At 44.3% G+C, this 22,535-nt stretch overlaps 1 protein-coding gene across 1 annotated transcript in view; it reads left to right on the plus strand.

Moving 5' to 3' along the window:
• The window catches only part of mep1ba (meprin A subunit beta a), a 36,267-nt gene extending 13,982 nt beyond the window's left edge, over positions 1-22,285 (plus strand). The window contains exons 6-15 of the mRNA XM_067978000.1: positions 2,001-2,118; positions 3,781-3,959; positions 4,514-4,732; positions 6,397-6,549; positions 10,298-10,513; positions 11,965-12,438; positions 13,466-13,648; positions 14,170-14,347; positions 15,643-15,847; positions 21,685-22,285. Of these exons, the coding sequence (XP_067834101.1) occupies positions 2,001-2,118; positions 3,781-3,959; positions 4,514-4,732; positions 6,397-6,549; positions 10,298-10,513; positions 11,965-12,438; positions 13,466-13,648; positions 14,170-14,347; positions 15,643-15,847; positions 21,685-21,696 (1,937 nt within the window). The 3' untranslated portion in view covers positions 21,697-22,285. The remainder of the gene's footprint in view (positions 1-2,000; positions 2,119-3,780; positions 3,960-4,513; positions 4,733-6,396; positions 6,550-10,297; positions 10,514-11,964; positions 12,439-13,465; positions 13,649-14,169; positions 14,348-15,642; positions 15,848-21,684) is intronic.
• The last annotated feature ends 250 nt before the right edge of the window (positions 22,286-22,535 follow it).

Consider the following 22,535-nt stretch of genomic DNA (forward strand, 5'->3'; position numbering starts at 1 on the left):
CACCCCTCAGCTTTCTCTTTTCTAGCTCTACCTCACCACCACCTCCCTCGACCCCTCCACTGTATCTGATTTGTCACACCACTTGTCCAACATCCAATACTGAATGAGCAAAAATTTTCTCCAACTAAAGACAACTTAAACCATTGTCTTCGGTCCCCACTATAAACTCTGTTCCCTAGCCACCGACTCCATCCCTCTCCCTGGCTATTGTCTGAGGCTGAACCAGACCATTCGCAATCTTGGCGTTCTATTTGACCCTGAGATGAGCTTCCGACCACATACCTGCTCCATCACCAAGACCGCCTACTTCCATCTCGGCATCATCGCCCGTCTCCGTCCCTACCTCTGCTCATCTGCTTCTGAAACCCTAATCCATGCCTTTGTTACCTCTAGAATTGACTATTCCAATGCTCTCCTGGCCGATCTCCCATCTTCCATCCTCCATAAACTTGAGCTCATTCAAAACTCTGCTGCCCGTATCCTAACTCGCACCAAGCCCTGTTTACCCATCACCCCTGTGCTCGCTGACCTACGTTTGCTCCTGGCAACTGGAACCCCTCGATTTTAAAATTTCCATCCTTGTTTTCAATTCCCTCCATAGCCTCGTTCCTCCCTATCTCTGTAACCTCCTCCGAGATCTCTGTGCTCCTCCAATTCTTGTCTCTTGCGCACCCCTGATTTTAATCGCTCCACCATTGGCGGCTGTGCCTTCAGCTGCCTCGGCCCTAAACTCTGGAATTCGCTCCCTAAATCTCTCCGCCTCTCCACCTCTCTCTCCTCCTTTAAGATGCTCCTTAAAACCTATCTCTTTGACCAAGTTTTTAGTCACCTGTCCTAATATCTCCTTATGTGGCTCAGTGTCAAATTTTGTTTGACAATCACTCCTTGGGACGTTTTACTATATTAAAGGTGCTATATAAATGCAAGTTGTTGTTTTACAGAAAAGAGCCCCAGCCTGTTCAAACTTTCTGCTGAAATGCTGGAACATGCTGAGCAGGATCTGTGGAGAGAGAAACAGAGTTAACGTTTCAGGTCGATGACCTTTCATCAGAACTGATTTATTTCAGATTTCCAGCGTCCACAGTATTTTGCTTTTTGACTTAGTGTTTAATTCACGGCCATTTCTCTTCCTGGGACGTCCCACCTTGAAGAAGTCCTGCTCCTCTCTCCGACTGGAGATCCGTCTGTCTCTTTCACCCTGTTCGCCTTCACTGCTACCCGTTTCCCTTCTCGTGTTTGATCATGTGTCTGCTGAAAACTCACTTTCCTTCAGCGGCCGTCTCCGGCTCTGACTTATTCCACGTGGATTCCAATTTAAAAGGCGATCATTGGTGTTGTCAAGGCAACTTCAATTTTAAATTAAGGCCAGTAGCATTGTAGCTACTACTTATTACACTAAGATACTTACAGGGTGAACCTTGCCACATGAAAGATAACATTAATGGATGTTAAGCTCTGGATATACCGGGGATGAGGGGGCGGACATATGAGGAGAGGTTGAGTAGATTGGGACTCTAGAAGAATGAGAGGCGATCTTATTGAAACATATAAGATTGTGAAGGGGCTTGATCGGGTGGATGCGGTAAGGATGTTCCCAAGGATGGGTGAAACTAGAACTAGGGGGCATAATCTTAGAATAAGGGGCTGCTCTTTCAAAATTGAGATGAGGAGAAACTTCTTCACTCAGAGGGTGGTAGATCTGTGGAATTTGCTGCCCCAGGAAGCTGTGGAAGCTACATCATTAGATAAATTTAAAACAGAAATAGACAGTTTCCTAGAAGTAAAGGGAATTAGGGGTTACGGGGAGCGGGCAGGAAATTGGACATGAATTTAGATTTGAGGTTAGGATCAGATCAGCCATGATCTTATTGAATGGCGGAGCAGGCTCGAGGGGCCGATTGGCCTACTCCTGCTCCTATTTCTTATGTTCTTATGTATAAATGTTTATGTGCAACGTATGAGCAATTCATTCTGGCAATTAAATTCCATTTTTCCTGTAGATATAAATGCTAAAGGCATTATCCTAAAAGCATTTGAACAGTATCGCCTCAAATCTTGCATTGATTTTAAGCCTTGGACTGGAGAAGAAAACTATATCTCTGTATTTAAAGGCAGCGGGTAAGAAAGGAATTCTCCATTTGTCAAGACTTCTCTCCTGACACTTGTGCAGCTGCTCCACTTCCCGTGCTGTCTTTACTCTTCACACTTCTGTCCCTTCAATTGTTTGGAGGGGTTGAGATTGAGTACACAATCTAGGCTGATATTTCAGGCAAATATTACATTATCGGAAGTGCTGTTCATCAGATGAGATGTTAAACCGAGCTCTGGACTGCCTGTCCCAGTAATTCAAAAAAAAGAGAAAGGTTTGCATTTATATAGCGCCTTTCACGACCGCTGGACATCCCAAAGTGCTACACAGCCAATTAAGTACTTTTTGAAGTGTAGTCACCGTTGTAATATAGAAAACACGGCAGCTAATTTGCGCACAGCAAGATCCCACAAACAGCAATGTGATAATGACCAGATAATCTGTTTTTTAGTGGCGTTGTTTGAGGGATAAATATTGGCCAGGATACCGGGGAGAACTCCCCCTGCTCGTCTTCAAAATAGCACCTCTTTCAGTACTGCCCTGGGAGTGTTAGACCAGATTAAGTACACAAGTCTCTGGAGTGGGGTTTGAACCTATAGCTTTCATATGATTCAGAGGCGAGAGTGCTACCCACTGAGCCACAGGTGACACCTGATGATAGTTCAGGTGAAGGTTGATGATCCCATGGTACAACTTGAAAAAAAGCAGGGAGCTCTGGTGTCCAACATCCCACTCTCAACCTATACAGTACCACCAAAAAAAACCAGATTGGCCAGTCAAGGCTGCCTGTGGGTCATTACTTGTGGAGAGTGGCAACCTTGTCTATCCACGTAACCTCAGTCACTGCATTGCAAAAGATAATTCAATGTGTGAACTGCTTTGAGACGTTCAACGGGAAAGGTGCTACATTAACGCAAGTATCATTTATTATAAATTCTAAATTGTACGGAACGGAGCCCATGTTATTCGGGCCAGTGGGAAGGTGCAGCACATGACTGCACTAAATGACGGTGTGAGCTCGTCCCCACGAGTGCGTGCTCCTAATCTCAGCCATCCCATTAAGGGAAAGGTGGTGAGTGGAGTCTTAACACTTCCTCAAATGGAGGTGAAAGAGTCACCCTGAGTCGCTCTCACACACCTTCAATGTGTGCACCAGGGAAACTCAGAACTCCTGCTCCTTCTGACCCCTAAGGAAACTTCAAAAGCATTTTTAAAGCTTACCCGACTGGGCCTCTTCTGGCCCTCGGTGCGTGTCCCTCACTGGAGCCTCAGGTAAAAATAGCAGTCTGGCCCCGATGATGGCCCGGCTCCATTTTAACTGTCCCCCGCCCAGATTTAGCTGGGTGGGGGGAGGGGTTTAAAATTCCAACCCCCCCCCATGCCTCAGTATACCAATATTCGAGCTAGCCTATCCAGTTTGATGATTAGGCAGTCTATAGAATCATAGAATCATACGGCGAAGAAAATAGGACATTCGGCCCATCGTGCCTGTGCTGGCTCTTTGAAAAAGCTATCCAATTAGTCCCACTCCCCCTGCCCTTTCCCCGCAGCCCTGCATATGTTCCCTTTTCAAGTATATATCCAATTGTCTATGTAGCTGCCAATTAATTTTTTGCCTCCCAATTCTGCTGTGCGTGTTAAAGAACCAGCAAAAAGGAAAAGTTTAATATGAAGACCTCATTATTTTCCAGCTGCTGGTCCTCTGTGGGCAACCACCACGTTGGGAGGCAGGAGCTCTCAATCGGCGAGAGATGTGAAAAAATAGGAACCATCGAGCACGAGTTCCTTCATGCACTGGGATTCTGGCATGAGCAGTCAAGAGCTGATCGTGATGACTATATCACAATAATGTGGGACAGAATTGATAATGGTAAATTTGCAGATGGAAGGGTAGATTTTGTCCAAGCAGATGCATTTTCATTAGTGTTGGCGACATAAGCAGCCCACTTGATTGGCACCCCATCCACCACCCTAAACATTCACTCCCTTCACCACCGGCGCACCGTGACTGCAGTGTGTACCATCCACAGGATGCACTGCAGCAACTCGCCAAGGCTTCTTTGACAGCACCTCCCAAACCCGTGACCTCTACCACCTAGAAGGACAAGAGCAGCAGGCACATAGGAACAACACCACCTGCACGTTCCCCTCCAAGTCACATGCCATCCTGACTTGCAAATATATCGCCGTTCCTTCATCGTTGCTGGGTCAAAATCCTGGAACTCCCTACCTAACGGCACTGTGGGAGAATCTTCACCACACGGACTGCAGCGGTTCAAGAAGGCGGCTCACCACCACCTTCTCGAGGGCAATTAGGGATGGGCAATAAATGCCGGCCTCGCCAGCGACGCCCACATCCCATGAACGAATAAAAAAAAAATAAGGCTGTTAACTTGATAAATTATCTTGTTGCTGTTAATTCAGGTAGAGAGCACAATTTCAATAAATACGATGACAAAGAAAGTACTTCCCTCAACATACCTTATGACTACACTTCTGTGATGCACTACAGTTCCACGGCATTCAACAATGGTTCCGAACCAACGATAGTCACCAAGATTGCTGACTTCAGTAATGTGATTGGACAACGTTTGGATTTCAGTGACTATGATCTTCAAAAACTCAACCGACTCTACAATTGCAGTAAGTTCCTGGGATTTGGAGAGAATTGGTTGTGGGTGGAATTTGCTACAAGTTAGTAAGTGGAAAGAAAATAACGGGAAACACATCAGTTCAAGGTCCACAGAGGCTGAGGTTTTCCAGGCCTTAGTCACAGGTCCTACCTACAGGCAATAGGCATTTATTTGTAACCAATGGATCCTCAACTAGATCCTTGTGCTGATCTGTACTCATGATGTGGAAATGCCGGTGATGGACTGGGGTGGACAAATGTAAGGAGTCTTACAACACCAGGTTATAGTCCAACAGCTTTATTTGAAATCACAAGCTTTCGGAGGCTTCCTCCTTCGTCAGGTGAGTGTGGGATTCATCATGTTGCCATTGCTTCCCCCCGATGGGTCATTGTACTGTGTACTGTGATTCTAGTTATGTCACAGTTGTGGATGGCTGTTTTTTTTTGTGTCATGCTCTCTTGCTCCCCCTCAGTGTCCATAATGAGACACAGCAAAGGTCAGCGTGGCACAAGGAAACGGACTGAAAGTTCTTGTTACCATCACCCGAAACTGTGGGAAAGAAATGTCTGGTGCAGGCAGAGAGAAGAACTTGCACTTAGGCAGCGACCTCTGGACGTCCCAAAGCGCTTTACAGCCAATTAAGTACTTTTTGAAGTGTATCCGCTGTTGTAATGTAGAAAACACAGCAGCTAATTTGCGCACAGCAAGATCCCACAAACAGCAATGAGTAAATGACCAGATAATGTGTTTTTTGAGTGATGTTGGTTGAGGGATAAATATTGGCCAGGACACCCGAGAGAACTCCCCTGCTCTTCTTTGAAACAGTGACAAGGGGTCTTTTACGGCCGCCTGAGAGGGCAGACGGGGCCTCGGTTTTAATGTCTCATCTGGAAGACGGCACCTCCGACAGTGCAGCACTCCCTCGGTACCGTAGTGGAGGGTCTGCCTAGATTTTGTGCTCGAGTCTCTGGAGTGGAACTTGAACCCATGACCTTCGGACTCAGAGGCGAGAGTGTGACCCGCTGAGCCAAGGGCGGATACAGAGAAGCTATTTCCTCTGGTAGGGGAATCCAAAGGCTGCTTACGTTGTGCGCAAGAGGAGAGGGGAGGGAAAGCTTAGTTAGTGACACATTTCACAAAGAGACAGAATAAATGCGGAAGTCAAAATGCGCACAGAAAGATCCCACAAACAGCAATGTGACAATGACCAGATAATCTGTTTGTGGTGATGTTGGTTGAGAGATAAATATTGGCCGGAACACTGGGGAGAACTCCCCTGCTCTTCGTCGAAATAGTGCCATGGGATCATTAAAAGCAGCACATTAGTTCAGCAATTTATTTTTCTGCTTTGATAAGTACTTATAGAATCATATACAGCACGGAAGGAGGCCATTCGGCCCATTGAGTCTGAGCCGGTTCTATGCAAGAGCAATCCAGCTAGTCCCACTCCCCCCGCACTGTGAGTAGCTATCCTTTAACTTTTTCCCCCAGATATCCCCCCCTGGGCCGCACAACATCTGTAGGAGACAGAATAATTGCGGAAGTCAAAATGCGCACAGCAAGATCCCACAAGCATTCAAGCCTCCTCCTCTCAAGCTGAATTTAATTATTTCAAATGTCCTGAAGTTAAATAAGGTGTCAGGTAAACTCTCAACTCTTTTCTTTTTCGGTTAGCCTCCTCGCTCAGCTTTTTGGATAAGTGCAGTTTTGAACTGGAAAATATTTGTGGCATGATTCAAGGTCCAGGAAACAATGCAGATTGGCAACGCGTCACCCAGGTCCTGGGTGGACCTGACAAAGACCACACCAACTCGGACAACTGTGAAGGTAAAGTAATGCAGTGTCATCGTTATAAAGCGTTACTTTTATGAACCTTATTCTGTGCAGCCCCAACCTGGCTCTTAGCATGTACATGCCCATACAGAAAACAGCACCTAATTTCACAATAACTGGCATCAGATTGGCACTCGCTCAGAGAAGCCGCTGGGTGTCTTTTAGGAAATGGAAGAAGGTGCACTGAATCATAGAATGATACAGCATTGAAGGAGGCCATTCGGCCCAGCGGGCCTGTGCCAGCTCTTTGAGAGAGCTATCCAGTTAACCCCCACTCCCCTGCTCTTTCCCCATAGCCCTGCAAATTTTTCCTTGGTGCAATAAAGTGTGCTCTTCTAATGACTTAGAATTGCATTTCAGCACAGAAATAGGCCGTTCGGCCCAACGGGTCTGTATCGGTGTTTATGGTCCGCACGATGTTGGGGATAAGAGGGCCAATTTCAACTCCCGGCAGGAGCGGACGGCAGTCCCTCGTGGGAGCGGGAGTCGAAGGACGGCAGGTTTTCACTGCCGGCCTGATTTGCATCCCGCCGGCCGGCCTTTCCCCCACCGCGTATGTCGTGGGACCCTGATTGACGTTTGTTAATGATGATCCCGCTGGGTCGGGGCAGGAAACCTCGTCCGCCACCGAAACCAGTAGAGTTAAAATCGCAGATCGGCAGGAACAGCACCAGATCTGGAGCTGTTCCATTTTAACTGCTGTCCCCTCTCCATTCAGGCCGATCCGGGGCAATTAAAATTCCCCTGTTACAAGTTTTGGGTATGGTTTAGATATTCCCTCATGTACAGTGATGCTGGTCACTCCCATTAATGGTCCAAGCATCTTACATTCAGGAGTGTGCCCGTCTTGCCCAATAACTAATTATACAATCGTGTAACCCGGGGGGTGCAGGTGATTCACTAATTAACACCTCAGACCTCAATTGCGTGGGCCAAAGTGAACATATATCTTGACGGGACCCGCCCCAGACAACTGTCTGCTTTGAGCTGCTAGACTGTGCTCATAAGCTGCTTTGTGTGACTTCAGGTGTTAACCCCTTACATTCTGATTCCAGCAGTACAGAAATATTATAAGGTAAAAAATTCAACACAGGCAAAAATCCAGCTTACCACAGGGGAGCTAATATAATAGAAGTTTACAACATGGAAACAGGCCCTTCGGCCCAACATGTCCATGTCGCCCAGTTTATACCACTAAGCTACCTGCACTTGGCCCATATCCCTCTATACTCATCTTACCCATGTAACTGTCCAAATGCTTTTTAAAAGACAAAATTGTACCCGCCTCTACTACTGCCTCTGGCAGCTCGTAATAAATAGGTGTTTATGTAATTAATGCAAGGCAGTAGTCTCTAAATAATCTCACAAGCTACTTTATCTCTTGCTACGTGCCTGCCCTGTTCCCATAAGAACATAAGAACATAAGAAATAGGAGCAGGAGTAGGCCTATTGGCCCTCGAGCCTGCTCCGCCATTCAATAAGATCATGGCTGATCTGATCCTAACCTCAAATCTAAATTCATGTCCAATTTCCTGCCCGCTCCCCGTAACCCCTAATTCCCTTTACTTCTAGGAAACTGTCTATTTCTGTTTTAAATTTATTTAATGATGTAGCTTCCACAGCTTCCTGGGGCAGCAAATTCCACAGACCTACTACCCTCTGAGTGAAGAAGTTTCTCCTCATCTCAGTTTTGAAAGAGCAGCCCCTTATTCTAAGATTATGCCCCCTAGTTCTAGTTTCACCCATCCTTGGGAACATCCTTACCGCATCCACCCGATCAAGCCCCTTCACAATCTTATATGTTTCAATAAGATCGCCTCTCATTCTTCTGAACTCCAATGAGTAGAGTCCCAATCTACTCAACCTCTCCTCATATGTCCACCCCCTCATCCCCGGGATTAGCCGAGTGAACCTTCTTTGTACTGCCTCGAGAGCAAGTATGTCTTTTCTTAAGTATGGAGACCAAAACTGTATGCGGTATTCCAGGTGCGGTCTCACCAATACCTTATATAACTGCAGCAATACCTTCCTGTTTTTATATTCTATCCCCCGAGCAATAAAAGCCAACATTCCGTTGGCTTTCTTGATCACCTGCTGCACCTGCAAACTAACTTTTTGATTTTCTTGCACTAGGACCCCCAGATCCCTTTGTACTGCAGTACTTTCCAGTTTCTCGCCATTAAGATAATCTTGATTTAACCGTCTCTTCTCTCACGTATTTTCCTTGTTTTTTTCCGATCTTTTATCCTGTTACATCCAACAGGAATAATAGTGATGCTATTGGATGCAAATCTAATTGAGGCAGTTTTTAAGTTTGTTCTGACTTTTTTCATGGAATCAAATTTTACTCTGCTGCTTCAAATACTTAGCGAGAAAATAGACACAGTTTAGTTGCAGTTTGAATTCTTTTTTTAAAAGAATCTCTAATAAGATCACTTAAGATTAACCTCAGGTTCATGTTTAGACAGTTGTGCACAAGGTGTCTGTCACCAAAAGAATGAGGGGCCAATTTTCAATTTCAGATCCACCGGACACAACTGTAACCCCATCAGGAGTCTGGCCGAACCTCTTGGAACAGGCCAGGACCTGGAGACACCGGGTCCCAATCTTAGTTGGGAAATCCTGGTTGGCCTTGTAAGAAGTGGACTTTCCCCCCATCGCTTGCAAGGCCAGTGACGTGAGAGATGGCAGGGCCGGGACTGGGATTTCCCACTTCCCCAGCTCATAAGGGACCCGGTGTAACATGGAAGTAGGTGCCACTGAAAGGGGTGGGGTGGGTGGGAGTAAGTGGTCCAGGCCAAGGAAGTGCCTTGGAGCACTGAAGACAAGTCCACCTCCTGATGGACTGCCCCTTTGTGCAGAGGGTGTGGAGAGAGATGTGTTGGATTCTGTCCCGGTTCATCCCCAACAGTTCGGTAACACAGGACGCCGTGCTCTACGGGCTGTTCCCCGGGACGCACACCGAGACAGATATCACCTGTGGCTGGAAGACCATCAACTCGGTGAAGGAGGCCCTTTGGTCCGCCCGAAACCTGCTGGTCTTCCAGCTGAAGGAGCTGTCCACGACCGAGTGTTGCCGACCGGCACACTCCAAGGTCCAGGAGTACGTGCTGCGGGATGCACTGAGATGAGGTGCGGCCTACGCAATGACTCCATGGGGAAAGACCACCGTGTAAGGCCACCCCACCTTGTATTATACAGCCTGCATTATAAGATATGTACCGTGTTTAAATTGTAATATTGGAATCGCATTGTGTACGATCCGTGTTGTATTGTTTTGAATTGTATCGCCTTGGAATTTTGATATCCTTAAATTTTGTGAAAAAAGGTATATTTTGAAATTTAAAGAAGTATTTTAAAATGTTATTATCAGCCCCCTCACACAGAGGGGTAACATAATGGAAGTGGGGGCTTGGCTTCCCCACCAATGGTGGCCAGGCACTGGTATTTCCCCCCGTACAAACGAGGCGCCCTCCCGCTGACCCAGTAACCTCCGTCAGGTTTAGTGCTGGAGAACATCAGCGGGTGCAATTCTGGTGTAACGGGATGACCCCCCGCTCATTTTTGAGGCCCTAATTTCCTTTAAAGATCTTTGGAAAAGACACAAGTTGATAAATATTTGACGCCATTCAACGGAAGTTAAGCTGTCGAATATATATCACGTTATGTGAATATTAATTAAAAACCGAGATAAAATAGTGGATACTTTATTGATTGGTTTTTCAACCGTTCCGTTTGGCAGGTATTGGATACTTCATGCATTTCAGCACCGACACAGGTCATGTGGGAGACAGGGCCTTTTTGGAAAGCAGGATCTATTACCCCAAGCGGGGATTTCAGTGTTTGCAGTTCTACTCTTTCAACAGTCAAAGTGAAAAGGATGAGCTCAACATTTGGGTCAGAGTTTATGATGAAGTTAATCCCAACGGTACTTTAACAAAAGTCAGTGGAGTAAAAGGTATGTCATTGAAGAGCAAGATGTGGAGATGCCGGTGATGGACTGGGGTTGACAATTGTAAACAATTTTACAACACCAAGTTATAGTCCAGCAATTTTATTTTAAATTCACAAGCTTTCGGAGATTTTCTCCTTCCTCAGGCAAATTTGCCTGAGGAAGGAGAAAATCTCCGAAAGCTTGTGAATTTAAAATAAAATTGCTGGACTATAACTTGGTGTTGTAAAATTGTTTACAATTGAAGAGCAAAGAATGGGTTTGACATCATTCATTGATGCGCGATCTGAAAGGCTGATATGACCCTTGCACATAAACATGATTTCTGGACATGTCTTATTACACTAAACACAAGGAGATGACTCCTTGATGTAATGATCTTTATAGAACACCATTCTCATTTGTGGGAAAAAGACGTTCCCCCTGTATCCAAATTCTTTACCTTAAATTGCTGTCTCTGGTCATTTTAACAAAATCTCCCCACATGGCGGTTGTTTCTTCAAAATTTGTCTGGATACCATGTCTACTGTGTGATGGATATCTCAGAAATTTAAGTTAGGAGGAAAAGTTAGAGAAACTGGACTTGTACTGTTTGGGAAAGAGGAGACTTCGAGGTGACCGAACTGAATTTTTCAAGGTTATAGGAAGTTTGGTCCATCTCACTTTTTTCAGTGTGATAATTGGTTCAGATGCCAAGAGAAAGCAGTCAAGTGTAAGAAGAAAAGTTGGGCAGAATATTTTATACAAAATGCATTAGAGTTCTAGAACAAGTTACCAGGGAAGGTCGTTTGAGTGTTAATGATTCAAAATGGTTTTAAGAGTTAGCTGAGTGTGTTTCTGGAGAGTGGAGAGATTGATGGATATGATGAGAAAATGAGCATGTAGGGTTGATATCAATTCAAATAGAATGGGCACCCGGTTGTTCTTCGAGCCGGCACGGACACGATGGGCCGAATGGCCCCCTTCTGTGCTGTATCTTGTCTATGGTTCTAAAATGGATGGTTCTGATAACCGTTTCAAATATCAAGCTTTGTGTTTCTTATGATGGGGGAGGGGAAGGCGAATATTTGGAGTCATGTCAAAGATGCATCACATTTCAACACCCCGGGGTTGATCTTCGTTTTGGGGGAATAAGAACATAGGAATTGTTAGGCGAAAAAAGACCGAGTTCCATCTAGTTCGCCTTCTACCATCCTGGTCGTCGCATGATACAACAATAATGGAGTTTATGACTAACCATAGCAATCAATCTCTATCAATTAGTCTACAACAGACCCAGAAATTACACAAGAAAAAACCGCAGTGGCGGCGAGTTAATCGCTCGTGCATAGACATTTCAATATAATTCTCCGTTCTTATATCCGCAGCATGTACCTTCTTTGGTAAAAGTGTGCAGAAATTAGAAATGGCTTGGAGAGTGCAGAAAAATATTTTTCAAATGTTGTTTCTCGTAACAGGTGCAGGTTTGAATTATTGGCAGCTTCACCATATCAGCCTGAATGTCTCCAGAAAGTTCCGCGTTGTTTATGAAGGAGTGAAAGGAGTCCGTAGCTCCACTGGGGGCGTTTCCATCGACGACGTTAACCTCTCAGAAACTCATTGCCCAGCGCACGTGTGGCACATCAGGAACTTTACCCACATTTTAAACACGAGCCCAGCGGGGGCCGCCGGTATAATCGACAGTCCGAGATATTATTCCAGTGATGGATACGCATTTCAAATCAGGTTAAACGTGAATGGTACAAGCAGTCAGCCGTTCTACCTCGGCGTGTATTTCCACTTGGTCAGCGGAAGTAACGATGAGCGTCTACAATGGCCATGCCCGTGGAAGCAAGGTACCATGTTGTTAATGGATCAACATCCAGACATCCGACGCCGCATGTCTCATCAAAGAAGTGTAACCACAGACCCTAATCAAATCCACACTGAAGGTCAGTTAACATCCTACCCACCGCTCCCATTTTCTCGGATAGCAGTTGCTGGTAATGGCTCTCCTGTGACCACATGCGCCTCCTCTGGACCCATTTACAAGATTTACTAGAATGGTTCCAGGGATGAGGGACTTCAGTCAGGCGGATAGACTGGAGAAGCTGGGGTTGTTCCCCTTGGAACAGAGAAGGTTGAGAGGAGATTTGATCGAGGCGTTCAAAATCATGACGGGTTTAGATGAAGCAAATGAAGAGAAACTGTTCCCATTGGCAGTAGGACGCAGAGGAACCAGAGGACACAGGTTTAAAGCGATTGGCAAAAGAACCAAAGGCGACATGAGGAAAAACTTTTTTACGCAGCGAGTTGTTATGATCTGGAATGCGCTGCCTGAAAGGGCGGTGGAAGCAGATTCAATCGTGGCCTTCAAAAAGGAATTGGATAAATATTTGAAGAGGGAAAAATTGCAGGGCTATGGGGAAAGAGCGGGGGAGTGGGACTAACTGGATTGCTCTTACAAAGAGCCGGCACAGGCTCGATGGGCTGAATGGCCTCCTTCTGTGCTGTAACCATTCTATGATTCTATCTTTTGTTTCTTTATTGTCCTGTTACCACCCCTTGGACCATCTTCCTTTTTGTCATGATGGTCCGGCCGCCATATTGTGTGGGTCAGGCTTGATGGACGAGCTGGTCTATTCCTGCCCGTCAATTTTGTATGTTCGTATTTAATCATTCCTGCCCGTCACCCTATCGTGGACCTTCCCTTTTGTTCTTTCCTTCCCCCCCCACCTCCCTCCCTTTTCCCTGACTCTGTACTTGCTTATGAACTGTTAAATCTCTCCGACTTCTTCATGTTCTGATGCAAGGTTCATTGACCTGAAACGTTAACTCTGTTTCTCTCTCCACAGATGCAGCCTGACCCGCTGAGTGTTTCTGGCACTTTCTGTTTTTATTTAATATCTTTATGTGTCTTTCTGCATTCCTTTCCTATTTTGTTGCACACGTTCATTGTTGTCTGACTTGCTTTAATAGGCAATCGAACATTCTTCTTTTGGGACAAACCTGCTAAAGTAGGACAATCAGTGACAGAACCTGATGGTATCAAGTATCACCGGGGGCCAGGAATGGGAATCAGTGCGTTTTTATCCCATGAGAGATTGAAAAGCAGAGAATTTATCAAGGGAGATGATGCCTATTTTCTTTTAACCATGGAAGGTATGATTCTGTGTTCTAGACTCGGTGCATTACACCTTACGGTTCAAGGAATGTAAAGTAAGCAATGAGAAAAGTCGAACGAGCCATCCACATCGAACTACTACAAGATGTCACCAGCATCTTTAAAACTGAGCGTTTTGCTTTGTTCTGTTATAAAGAAAACAAAAATATGCACTACTCTGTTATGTTTAACAATTCCCAGTTAGGTACATAAGATTGCTAAAACTCATCTTTGAACAAGTTTACATATCTAATTAAATATGGACATCATTTTTGACTAAGTAAGTAAATATATAGCTATTTCTGTTAATAAATAACCGTCATTATATTCTGCATTATGACAAAGCCATGCCTGACATTGTTGAGCTCTGCAGGATGAACAGTACCACAGAACTCAGGTTAAACATTTGAAGAAATCCGCACATATATCAGTGTAAAGATGTGTTCGTTCAGATGTGAAGAAACCAACCCTGCTTAGTTGTCCATTGAAATATGATACGTACTGCACTTTATCCTTTTAGATGTATCTCATCTTATTAGCCCTCAACCTACACCTTCAACACCCACCCCCACATCCACCACCGGACCCATTGCGGGCACCATCAGCCAACCAGCAACAAATACCCCAGGATCATGCATTGACTTCCAATGTAAAAACGAGGGCGACTGCATTTTAAAAGATGGAGAACCCGTATGCAGGTAATGTCTTTTGCTTTTGTTGCGGTATTTCCATTCAACTGATTACTATAGACCAGAAAGAACTTGTATTTATATGGAGCCTTTCATGACCTCAGGACACTTTACAGCCAATGAAGGGCCAAATGGCCTACTCCTGCTCCTATTTTTTCTGAACTCTTCTGATATGTGGGCACTGTTGTAATGTAGGAAACGTGGCAGCCAATGTGCGCACAGCAAGGTCCCACAAACAGTGATGTGATAATAATCTGTTTTTTCCTCAGTGGGGGATAAATATTGGCCAGGACACTCGGGAGAGCCACCCCGCTCTCCATCGAATAGTGGACGTGAGATCTCTTCCATCCACCTGAGGGGGCAGATGGGGCCTCGGTTTAACGTCTCATCCACACAACACAACACCACATTAAAAATTGAACTGTGTAAAAGAGCGATTAGTCAAGTGATTTTATTTTCTTCTTTCAGTGGGAAAGTACCCCAAACTACAGTTGGCAGTTGCCCACTGTAATACGACCGAAATCACGGAGGAGGTCATCACGTGCCCAGACCTATATCTCCCCACTCGGTCAGACAGAGTCTTAAGAGTGGCCCTTTGAGCAAGACACTGGGGGTAACTTTCAACTTCGGGCAGGAAACTTGCGGTATCAGATTGGCTGCCCGTTAAACGCCCCGCCTGATTTTCCTTTTCATCTTCATCAATGGTGTTTGCACCGCACTTCTGACGAAGTAAGAACGGAGGAGGGAGAGCAGCTCCGAGGAATTTCCTGGCCATCGCCTCAGCGTTCAATGAGCAGAAATGCCTAATGGTTTGCTCCCCGTGGTTAACTATGTCGCCTGAACCCTTTGATTGTATGCGTATCTTGAAACTCGGCATCCTCGATATGTTAAATGGTTTCCACCGATCTTCCACCAAAGTTACGGCCGGAGATCAGGATAACCAGCGGTGAAAATGGGGGAATCTCCAACACATGGGAGTGGTTGTGGCGAACAGCACAGATGCATTTAAGGGGAAGCTAGATAAACACATGAGAGAGAAAGAGATCGATGTTGATAGGGTGAGATGAAGTAAAATGGAAGGAGGCTCATGTGGAGCATAGACCAGTTGGGCCGAATGGCCTGTTTCTGTGCTGTAAAATTCCAAGGAACCCCCAAGGACGTTCCAGACGTATGCTTGTAAATACCTTTAATTAGATATTTCTCAAAGCAAAAAAACTCCTTTCTTTCTCTCTATTGAATGCATAACCCTATTACAGTATTCATGTGCCTCAGTAACTGAGATATTATGTACTATTATTTCACAGGTGTCCAACAGGTGAGAATTGGTGGTATTCGGGCAAATACTGTGAGACTTATGGCATACAAGAAGACACCGTTATAATTGCAGTGGCCTCATCTGTAACCGTGTTCCTAGCCATGCTGATAATCACATCGCTGACTGTATACTGTCTGAAGCGAAAATACCAGAAGAAAATGGGAAAATTTGATCAAGGAATGAATTTAGCCAATGTGAGTGTTTGAAATTTATCCTTAAAAGATTGATTTTGAGTAAACCCAATATTTAAATGTTTCTAGTACATACTTTGGCAACTGATGGTCACTTTTCGTCCTGTAGACAGCTGTATTGTTTTTCTTCAGTTGATATCGGGGCTGGTGATACAATGACACATTGGCCAACCACTGCCTAATAACCGCTGCAGAGGCATGAAACCCACAGGGCACCTGGGATGCCCAGCATAGCCCAATGCCAGTGGTGAGCACAAAGGGGGCTAGGAACCCACATCCAACACCAACAACAACTTGCATTTATATAGCACCTTTAACATAGTAAAACATCCCAAGGCGCTTCACAGGAGCGATTATCAAACAAAATTTTTCACCGAGCCACATAATGAGATATTAGAGCAGGTGACCAAAAGCTTGGGTCAAAGAGATAGGTTTTCAGGAGTGTCTTAAAGGAGGAGAGAGAGAGGTAGAGAAGCGTAGAGGTTTAGGGAGGGAATTCCAGAGCTTAGGGCCTAGGCAGCAGAAGGCACGGCCGCCAATGGTAGAGCGATGAAAATCAGGGATGCGCAAGAGGCCAGAATTGGAGGAGCGCAGAAATCACGGAGGGTTGTAGGGCTGGAGGAGGTTACAGAGATAGGGAGGGGCGAGGCAATGGGGAGATTTGAAAACAAGGATGACAATTTTAAAATTGAGGCATTGCCGGACCCGGAGCCAATGTAGGTCAGCGAGCACAGGGGGTGATGGGTGAATGGGACTTGGTGCGAGTTAGGATACGGGCTGCAGAGTTTTGGATGAGCTCAAGTTTACGGAGGGTGCAAGGTGGGAGGCCGGTCAGGAGACCATAGGATTAGTCAAGTCTAGAGGTAACAAAGGCATGGATGAGGGTTTTAGCAGCAGATGAGCTGAGGCAGAGACCTAAGCTGTGTGTTAGGCTCCCAACTTTAATGTCAGCGAGAACCCTCCTCTCCTCCTCTCAGCCCCCTACCCATATAGATCCTGGCATGTCATAGCAACAGGCATTCAGCCCCTCAAGGCTGCTCCACCATTCAATTAGATCATGGCTGATCTGTATCTCAACTCCCTCTATCCAGCTTTGTTCCGTAACCTTTAATACCCTTACCTATCAAAAATCTATCAAACTCAGTTTTGAAATTTTGACCCCCTGCCTCAGCAGTTTATTGCGGGAGGGAGTTCCAGATTTCCACTCCCCTTTGTGTGAAGAAGTGCTTCCTGACATCACCCCTAAACGGCCTGGCTCTAATTTTAAGGTTATGCCCCCTTGTTCTGGACTCCCCCACCCCCACCAGAGGAAATAGTTTCTCTCCATCTACTCCATCAACTCCTTTAATCATCTTAAACACCTCAATCTGATACATATGCTGGAGTACCACAAGATTATACAAATGGGTTGTCCTGTGAGGTCACCTCATTTGTGATGTGGAGATGCCGGTGATGGACTGGGGTGGACAAATGTAAGGAGTCTTACAACACCAGGTTTTGGTTCTGAATCCTGTTAACACTGGTTGGATAAAGGTTTCATGGATATAAGGGTCCCACAGAAATAGGGACACATTTCCGTCATTTCTTCAACATCATAATAAACCCACCCCTCACAGGGTGTCTTTTCTGAGGGAGGCAAAAGGGGTGAGGACTCAGTATAATTCCAACCCCACCCACTCAAACTTTCTTTTGTAGCCCCAGATGCAACACTGTGGCCTAACTGACTAATTTCCACAGGTTTCCGCAGCCCCCCAATACCTTACCTGCGTCACCATTCTTTATGAGTGAGTTTAGGCAGTAGGTGTTAGCAAGACCACATTGGCAATACAATTAGGACGGATTCTGACCTCACCCGTAAGACCATAAGAGATAGGAGCAGGAGTAGGCCATTCGGCCCCTCGAGCCTGCTCCACCATTTAATGAGATGATGGCTGATCTGATTTTTACCTCAACTCCACTTTCCCGCCTTTTCCCCATACCCTTTGACTCCCTTGCTGATCAAAAATTTGTCTAACTCAGCCTTGAATGTATTCAATGACTCGGCCTCCACAGCTTTATGAGGTAAAGAATTCCAAAGATTCATGACCCTCTGGGAGAAGAAATTCCTCCTCATTTCTGTCTTAAACGGGTGACCCCTTATTCTGAGACTATGCCCCCTAGTTTTAGATTCCCCCATGAGGTGTAACATCCTCTCAGCATCTACCCTATCGAGTCCTCTCAGAATCTTGTATGTTTCAATAAGATCTCCTCTCATTCTTCTAAACTCCAATGAGTATAGACCCAACCTGTTCAATCTTTCCTCATAAGACAACCCTTCCATACCCGAAATCAGCCTAGTGAACCTTCTGTGAACTGCCTCCAATGCAAGTATGTCCTTCCTTAAATAAGAGCACCAGAACTGTCCGCAGTACTCCAGGTGTGGTCTCACCAGCACCCTGTACAGTTGTAGCATGACCTCCCTGCTTTTATACTCCATCCCCCTAGAAATAAAAGCCAATATTCCGTTTGCCTTCCGGATTACCTGCTGCACCTGTATGTTGACTTTTTGTGTTTCATGTATGAGGACACCCAGATCCCTCTGTACCGCAGCATTTCGTTGTATTTCTCCATTCAAATAATATTTTGCTTTTTTATTTTTCCTCCCAAAGTGGATGACTTCACATTTTCCCACATTATATTCCATCTGCCAAATTTTTGCCCATTCGCTTAACCTGTCAATATCCCTTTGCAGACACTTTGTGTCCTCATCACAACTTGCTTTTACACCTACCTTTGTATCATCAGCAAATTTGGCCACAAGACACTCTGTTCCTTCATCCAAGTCATTGATATATATTGTAAATAGTTGAGGCCCCAGCACTGATCCCTACAGCACCCCACTAGTTACAGATTGCCATTTTGAATATGACCCTTTTATCCCGACTCTTTGTTTTCTGTTAGTTAGCCAATCCTCTATCCATGCCAATATATTACCCCCAACACCATGAGCTCTTATCTTGTGCAGTAATCTTTTATGTGGCACCTTATCGAATGCCTTTTGGAAATCCAAATATACTGCATCCATTGGTTCCCTTTTATCCACCTGCCCATTACTTCCTCAAAGAACTCTAATAAATTTGTCAGACATGATTTACCCTTCATAAAACCATGTTGACTCTCCTTGATTGTATTATCCAAATGTCCTGCTACTACTTCCTTAATAATGGATTCTAGCATTTTCCCAATGACAGATGTTAGGCTAACTGGTCTATAATTACCTGCTTTCTGTCTCACTCCCTTCTTGAATAAAGGTGTTACGTTTGTGGTTTTCCAATCCGCTGGGACCTTTCCAGAATCTGGTGAATTCTGGAAGATTACAACCACTATCTCTGTAGCCACTTCCTTTAAGACCCTCGGATGCAAGCCATCAGGTCCAGGGGACTTGTCAGCCTTTAGACCCATTAGGATACCAAGTACTTTTTCTCTAGTGATAGTGATTGTTTTTAGTTCCTCCCTCCCCTTTGCCCCTTGATTTTCTACTATTATTGGTATATTATTAATGTCTTCTACTGTGAAGACAGATACAAAATATCTGTTCAATTCCTCTGCCATTTCCTTGTTTTCCATTATTATTTCCCCAGTCTCATCCTCTAAGGGACCAATGTTTACTTTAGCTACCCTCAGTTTTTATATTTCTTGCTAGTTTACTCTCATAATTTATTTTCTCCCTCTTTATTATTCTTTTACTCATCCTTTGCTGGCTTTTAAAGTTTTCCCAATCTTCGGGCTTACCAGTAATCTTTGCCATGTTGTATGCTTTTCCTTTTAACCTGATACCATCCTTGACTTCCTTAGTTAGCCATGGTTGGTTCGCCCTTTTCGTGGAGTCTTTCCTCCTCACAGGGATATATTTTTGTTGCAAGTCATAAAATATCTTTTTAAATGTTTGCCACTGCTTATCCGCCATCATATCATCTAATCTGTTTACCCAGTCCACTTTAGCCATTTCCACCCTCATTCCTTTACAATTGCCCTTCTTTAAGTTTAACACAGTAGTTTCAGACCCAAGATCCTCGCTCTTAAACTGAATGTGAAATTCTATCATGTTATAATCACTGCTTCCCAAGGGATCCTTTACTTTGAGATCATTAATTAATCCTGTTTCGTTACCCATTATCAAATCCGAAATGGCCTGTTCCCTGGTTGATTCCCCGACGTATTGGTCTAAGGAACAGTCCCTAATACACTCTATGAACTCCTCCTCAGGGCTATTTTTGCCAATTTGATTTGTCCAATCTATGTGAAAGTTAAAATCGCCCATGATTATTGCATTACCCTTTTTACAAGCCCCCCTTATTTCCTGATTAATATTTTGCCCTGCAGTGTAGCTACTGTTAGGGGGCCTATATACTACTCCCACCAGTGATTTCTTTCCCTTGCTATTTCTTACCTCCACCCAATTTGATTCGACATCTTGATCTTCTGAGCCAAGATCATTTCTCAATATTATACCAATTTCATCCTTGATTAACAGATCTACTCCACCACCCAAAGTCCACAGATGCACTTTCCAGAGTAGTCACTGGATATCCAATAAATGGCCAGCTTTATTTGATTCCATCCTTAGTCCAAGTGCTGATTCCAATGATAGCACCCTGTTGAACCCCACCTGAGATCAGATAACTCAGGGCATTTGGAGGATGAACCCTTCCTGGTCTCTATAATTCACCTATACCCTGGGCAGTGCACTTCCCAACTGATCTATTAAGGGAGTTGGTTATAAAATCTAATGTCATTTTTCCTATGCATACACTCATCAAACAAGGAAGTTATGCTAAACCTTTATAAAGAACTGGTTAGGCCTTAGCTGGAGTGTTGTGCCCAGTTCTGGGCACCACACTTTAGGAAGGATTTCAAGGCCTCAGAGAGGGTGCAGAAGAGATTTACTAGAATGGTACCAGGAATGAGGGACTTCAGAGACTAGAGAAATTGGAATTGTTCTCCTTAGAGCAGAGAAGGTTAAGAACATAAGAAATAGGAGCAGGAGTGGGCCATACGGCCCCTCGAGCCTGCTCCACCATTCAATAAGATCATGGCTGATCTTCGACCTCAACTCCACTTTCCTGCCCTATCCCCATACCCCTTGATTCCCTTAGTGTCCAAAAATCTATCGATCTCAGTCTTGAATATATTCAATGACTGAGCATCCACAGCCCTTTGGGGTAGAGAATTCCAAAGAGTCACAACCCTCTGAGTGACGAAATTTTTCCTTCTCTCTGTCCTGAATGGCCGACCCCTTATCTTGAGACGATGACCCCTAGTTCTAGACTGTCCAGCCAGGGGAAACAGCCTCTTATCTTCCACCCTATCAAGCCATCTATGAATTTTATACGTTTCAATGAGATCACTTCTCAATTCTTCTAAACTCCAAAGAAGGTTAAGGGGAGATTTAATAGAGGAGTTCAAAATTATGAAGGGTTTTGGTCGAGTAGATAGGGAGAAACTGTTTCCACTGGCTGGAGGGTCGGTAACCAGAGGACACAGTTTTAAGATAATTGGCAAAAGAACCAGAGGAGAGATGAGAATTTTGTTAACGCAGTGAGTTATGATGATCTGGAATGCGCTGCCTGAAAGGGCGGTGGAAGCAGATTCAATAATAACTTTCAAAAGGGAATTGGATAAATACTTGAAAAGGAACATTTTTTAGGGCTATGAGGAAAGAGCAGAGGAATGGGGCTAATTGGATAGTTCTTTCAAACAGGCATGATGGGCCAAATGGCCTCCTTCTGTCCTGTATGATTCTATGACTATGATTATTATTTCTCACTGTAAACTGTTATAACCAATTATCTTTACAACAGACCCAAATGTGAAAATGCTGGTCAGACGTCTCAAGGAATGGAGGAGAATCAGCAAGACACAATCAATGATGCCCAAAGTAAATCATGTTTCTAAAATAATCAATTTACACAAAGAAATTAGTGAACCATGAATTTGTTTTAAAAATACACTGAACAGACTAAATTTGACATTCACTTGTAAATTGTATGAAGGTGGCATATTACATCACTTGATGGTTTTAAAACAAAAACAAAATGTTAACATTACAACAATTTGCCAAACAAAAATCATTACAAAAATAATGTAACAATATCTAAGCTTCGACTATAACTGAAGACAGGATGTTTTGTAAATTACATTCTGGTGCCTTCTTATCATATAAGGTACATAATCCAAGATTTAAAAATGTGTTCGAAATCAACGTTAGCAATGATCATTTCTGCGATTATCAACTCACTATGAATGATAAGATTTTGAGTAAGAATGTAATTACTGCCAAAAACATTTTTTTCAAAACGAGTCTGTAAGCTGCATTTGAAAAGTCTTATAACTGTACGATCGATTATATCTACCAATTGGATAGAAGCTTAATTAAACAAGTAATCATAAAAAATTAAGTCTTGCCTTTTTTAAAAATGGAAATATTTAGCATTGGACGGTGGTGCTCAGTGTTGGAGCATTCACACACAGCATTAATATTGAAGTTTCGGTAGTTATTCCTCTCCCCCAGAGCATTTTTTTCGGCCATGTGCGGAATGAATTTGGGTTTGTGCCCCGATATAAAGGCTGAGTGCGCCACCGTAAAAAAAATCACAACTTTGAATGGAACATCTTTTTAGAAAACAGTATTCAGTGTATATAACAAACAGAA

This window comes from Heptranchias perlo, chromosome 3 (genome assembly GCF_035084215.1).
Source record: "Heptranchias perlo isolate sHepPer1 chromosome 3, sHepPer1.hap1, whole genome shotgun sequence".
NCBI lineage: Eukaryota > Metazoa > Chordata > Chondrichthyes > Hexanchiformes > Hexanchidae > Heptranchias > Heptranchias perlo.